This window comes from Saccostrea cucullata, unplaced genomic scaffold (genome assembly GCF_032062105.1).
Source record: "Saccostrea cucullata isolate Sc308-1 unplaced genomic scaffold, CSIRO_AGI_Scuc_v1 ctg189, whole genome shotgun sequence".
Lineage (NCBI taxonomy): Eukaryota > Metazoa > Mollusca > Bivalvia > Ostreida > Ostreidae > Saccostrea > Saccostrea cuccullata.
The window spans coordinates 116109-121290 of record NW_026927680.1 but is presented as its reverse complement, the minus strand read 5'-3'; the positions used below and the strand labels follow the sequence as shown (position 1 = coordinate 121290).

The 5182-nt window shown below is 36.1% G+C and overlaps 1 protein-coding gene across 1 annotated transcript; it reads left to right on the top strand.

Annotated features, from left to right (window-relative positions):
• The first annotated feature begins 202 nt into the window (after nucleotides 1-202).
• Nucleotides 203-2920, top strand: LOC134275185 (antileukoproteinase-like). The gene is made up of 2 exons (XM_062757440.1): nucleotides 203-417; nucleotides 720-2920. The coding sequence occupies exons 1-2, from the start codon at nucleotides 363-365 to the stop codon at nucleotides 1046-1048; spliced, it is 384 nt and encodes a 127-aa protein (XP_062613424.1). The 5' UTR covers nucleotides 203-362; the 3' UTR covers nucleotides 1049-2920.
• Nucleotides 2921-5182: the final 2262 nt, after the last annotated feature.

Below are 5182 nucleotides of genomic sequence, written 5' to 3'. Positions count from 1 at the left end.
AGATTGGCGGAGCTCGTCATTGACATCATCACAGATCAGAGAAACACGTACGAGTTGTGTCTTCATTTGTGGTTTGTCTTATTCATTCAAATCCTTCTTAATTTTCCTTTTGCTGTCATTGGATTTGATGTATGTATCTAACTGTAATTTACGCAACAATCTAAAATTAATCTTTAGAATTTATATAAAATGCCACACGTCTCACTAACATAGTAGATTAGGACATATAAAAGTGTGACATTTTACAGTACATATATTAGAAGTAATTCCTGCAAGAACCAGAGGCGGGTTTTGGGTTAATTTATTTTTATTGAAGTTTTTTATTCGTTAATTAAGTTTTACTTTCATTACTTTCATTCACCATGAATCTTGGACTGTGTGTTTTAGTTGCTACCATTTGGACGTATACTCTTGCTTGTAAGTCTTAAATATTTTCATTTTTGTTTTTACCGGAATTTCTTTTAGGTGCTTTTTTTGAGGGGGGGGGGGCAAATAATCATTCCAAAATGTTCAGAAAATAAACAAAAACATACAGATTAAAGAAAAATATATAGGCAAATTAAAAAAGAAAGATTGCAATCACTTAGAATTCCACAATTATTTGCAGGATATATTTTAAACGTGTCTTATGTTTAAGAAAAAACGAAAGATCTTGGAAAAAATCTTTTTTTATTTTATAAATGATTTATGTGAAAAAATGTCTTACTTTTATATTACAGACCCAGATCCCAAATGCCCACCAAATAATGCAGTTAAATGTAACCCCCGATTTGATGTTCCGTGTCAATCATCGAAGGAGTGTAGGGGAAAAAGAATATGTTGCCCTGATGAAGGAGGTCACCCCGTTTGTACAACCTCACGTCCCGGAAGTTGTCGACGGGTAAAAACACGGCATTGTGGGTACCGGAACACCGATACATCAGAGTGTTCCAGGGACGATCATTGTCCGTTACCCGCCAGATGTTGTCTAACTGTTCAGAATGGTCGGTGCAGAAGAACATGTCAGTCGGGAACCGATCTCGTTTATACCCGTGGATACTTTGGGTAGAGAGTTCAAAGGTCAAAATAATCTTATAGGGGAATAAAAGGACTCGATCATTGGTAGATAATAATCAATGATGTTTTATTTTGATTGAATTTTACTGAAATGACTGCGATGAAATTACGATTGAGACAAAGGCAATGATAAGGAAGAGATTTTTCCGAAGAAGGAAATGTGTCAGATATTTTTTTGTAAAGTTTGATTGATCATGTGCATTTAAATGTGATATTAATTTAAATACATTTTTGATGACTAAATCATTGTGTGTTTGATATTAACATTTCTAATTGCCAGTAGAGGATTTATCATTTAAATTTAGAATCGTTACATTTTTAGGTCACCTGAGTCACTCAGGTGACCTATTGCTATCTGTTTTCGTCCGTCGTCGTCCGTCGTTCGTCGTACGTCGTTCGTCGTTCGTCGTCAATCGGTCGTAAACTTTTGAACATTTTCAGCTTCTTCTCTGCAACCACTGAACCAATTTCAACCAAATTTGGCACAAAGCATCTATGGGTGAAGGGGAACAAAAATTGTGAATTTCATGATTCCTGCCCCCCTGGGGCCTGAGGGGTGGGGCCAAAACCACTAAAATTAATGCAATCTTTAAAAATCTTCTTCTTTACTCCTGGACATCAAGCAGTCAAACTGTTTGCATGATTGTAATCAGCATTGAGTCCTTTACCAAAATTGTGAAATTCATGGCCCTGGGGTCAGGGGTACTTGTGCTAGGGCGGGGCTAAAAAAGTATATAGTGAAAATGCATTATTTCTTTAAAAATCTTCTTCTCTGCTCCTGGGTATTAAATAAACTAACTAAGTACATAGTTATGATGAGCAAGAGTGCCTCTACCAAAATTGTGAATTTTATGGCCCCAGGGTCAGGGGTTCTGGGGTAAGGGCGGGGCTCTATTGATTATATAGTGAAAATACATGAATTCTTTGAAAATCTTCTTCTCTGCTCCTGGATATTAAATAAACTAACTAAGTACATAGTTATGATGAGCAAGAGTGCCTCTACCAAAATTGTGAACTTTATGGCCCCAGGGTCAGGGGTTCTGGGGTTAGGGCTGGGCTCTATTGATTATATAGTGAAAATACATGAATTCTTTGAAAATCTTCTTCTCTGCTCCTGGGTATCAAATAAACTAACTAAGTACATAGTTATGATGAGCAAGAGTGCCTCTACCAAAATTGTGAATTTTGTGGCCCCAGGGTCAGGGGTTCTGGGGTTAGGGCTGGGCTCTATTGATTATATAGTGAAAATACATGAATTCTTTGAAAATCTTCTTCTCTACTCCTGGGTATTAAATAAACTAACTAAGTACATAGTTATGATGAGCAAGAGTGCCTCTACCAAAATTGTGAATTTTATGGCCCCAGGGTCAGGGATTCTGGTGTTGGGGGGGGGGGGGTATTGATTGTGCATGTATAGTGAAAAAACATTAAATCTTTGAATATTTTCTTCTTTGCTCCTAGACTTTAAGCAGATGAAATACCTATATAGTTATGAGCAAGGGACCTAATCTTCAAGAATTGTAAATTTCAAGACCCCAGGGTCAGTTGTACCATAGAGGGGGGGGGGCTGTACTTATATACTAAAAAATGAATGAATTGTTTGAAATGTGCTCCTTGGTATTTATCAAATATTTTTGAAAAGCAAGGATGCCTTTCCAAAAATTGTGCAATGTGTGGATCTAGGCCTAAGAGTAAAGGGTTCATGTGTAGTAGCGGCACAACTGATTATTGCTGAATATTACTGATTTGTTGAAATGCATTTTTTGTTCCCCTACCATGCCTATGGGTATTAAGCAACCAAACTAAGGAACTGTTAAGTGTATAGTTATGATGACCAAATTGTAAATGCTATAGCATCTGGCTTAAAACATGGATCAAATTCAATCACTGGAAAGTTGTTGAATAATGCTCAGGTGACCTATAAGGCCCATGGGCCTCTTGTTTAAATAATTCGTTGATTTTTTTATGTGAAACTGGAAATAAACTTAACAAACATACATGTAAATAGTTGGATATGTTTAACTGTATAATCTTGTTGTTAGCATGTATAGAAGATTTCTTTATTTAAAAGTGTGTGAGGGGTTCGTGTGTGGGAATGTGAGGGGATGAGTAAGGGTGGGTGTGGGTGTGTGGGAGGGTGGGTGTGAGGGTGTGTTTTATCATTATTATACGAAATGCACACAGCATCGAGAGTTATAAATATTTTGTAATAAATTATCATATCTATTCTTTTTTTAAGTCATAATGATGCAGTCACCCATACAGTAAAGATAAATTAAATGATCTGATAAGGCGCAGAATATGCTAGTATTAAAAAAATATAATAGTAATAATAATGAAATTTTAGTATGCGAATTGAAGAATGTTCTTTTTATTAAAAGATATGAAATTATGACAAACAACATTTTCTCCTGAAAATTTGGTTGGCAGAAACAGGCACGTGGCATCAACTTTGAAAGTGGGGGGGGGGGGGGGGGGGGGGGGTGTCAGCCACACAGGCAAACTTTTTTCACTACCAATTCCTTTCAATATCCATTTTTTATGCTTACAATACTATATTTCTTTCATATTATTTTACTTTAGTTTAAAGTGGGGGGGGGGCAACCAGCCTTTCAATGAACATTTTCAATAGTGAAAGTATTGTCCCCCCCGTTGCTACGTCCCTGAGAAATTCTACTATAATGTAAAACTTGCATTTGGCGAGGATTGAATCTTGTTAGATATCACTGACAGCTGCTTTTTCAATAATGATGGAGCTCGCAAATTTATTTGCCTTGTCATTTGTCATTTGCAAAATTATTTTGTTAAAAAACATTCTAATTGTACTCACAAGTACCCTGAAGTCGACATCAAAAAGATGCTTGAGTTTCTGTTTGACAATATTTATGTTGTTTTTGGAGACTAGGTCTTCCAACAATATATTGGAATTCTCATGGGTACCAATTGCGCTCCGTTATTAGCAGACCTATTTTTGTATTCATATGAAGCAGAATTTGTGCAAAATCTTATGCGTGAAAAGAAGGAAACACTTACTGTGATCTTCAACTCAACATTTAGACATATCGACGACGTATTGTCAATTAATAATGGTATAGTAATTTCCATTCTGGCCGTTGGTAGGAGAGAGCAATGTGCGGACTCCGAACCGTGGCTTGAGGCGAGGTAAACAGCTAATCTTACAATATCACATATTATTTCCTCTATAATGCATAGCAGAATTAAGTCCACAGTAAATTAATTCGTGAAAGTACGACATCCTATATGTAGCTGGCAGGAAAAAATAGCACATGTTTGTAAAATTCCCAACTAATTGTCTGTAATGTTTTTGAAAATATTTCAAATCCTTTCATTTTTTTATTCTACAGTATTTCACACTGCAGACTACATTTTAAATGAATTAAGAACAGAAAGAAAGATTTTTTTTTTTTACCAAGACCAAAGATGATTTTCCCTGCGTTTGTGAACGTAAGTTTATAACTGAGTAATGTTGGGGGAGGCGTTCGATCACACGTACATGTACCTTAATTATAGAAACCCCCTCTTCCAAAATATGCTAGATCCGCTCCTGCCTCAAAAGTTTTATAATAAAATACCCTAACGAAGAACCATAGACCTAAATTCAATTTAGGTCTATGGAAGAACAGAGGACTAAAGTTTCGAAATTTTAAATTAAAAAATTAAGTTTAATAAGTGAAGTGAAGTCAAAACAGCTTATTCTGTGAAATTATTAAGAAATTTTAATTGTATACTGGGTGCATGAATGTTCTCCCTCATTGCATTAATTTATTGAAATATTCATTAATCCTTCATTATATCCCCTTTTCTTATTTATTCTTCTCTAACCACCCCCCCCCCTTTCCTCATTAAGACGATGATGCGTCTTTTATCTTGTCGACTTAAAATATTGGCGGATCCAGGAATCCAGGCAGTTTGGGGTCTGGGAAGGGGCCCACAGCCACACACACACACAATGATTTATTAAATTTTTTATGTATTTTGTACACAAAAGGGAACACCTGGATCCCTCTCTAAATCCGCCAACGGAAAGGAGTTGTAGATCCGCCAAGTAGGCCTCCAACAAAATATTTTGATCACGTGACAAATAAGCGGAAGTAAGAGAAAATCC

Coding starts and splice junctions, on each gene's coding strand:
- LOC134275185 (XM_062757440.1), top strand. CDS start 363: ATGAATCTTGGACTGTGTGTTTTAGTTGCTACCATTTGGACGTATACT. Junction 418..719: donor TTGGACGTATACTCTTGCTT/GTAAGTCTTAAA, acceptor TTTATATTACAG/ACCCAGATCCCAAATGCCCA.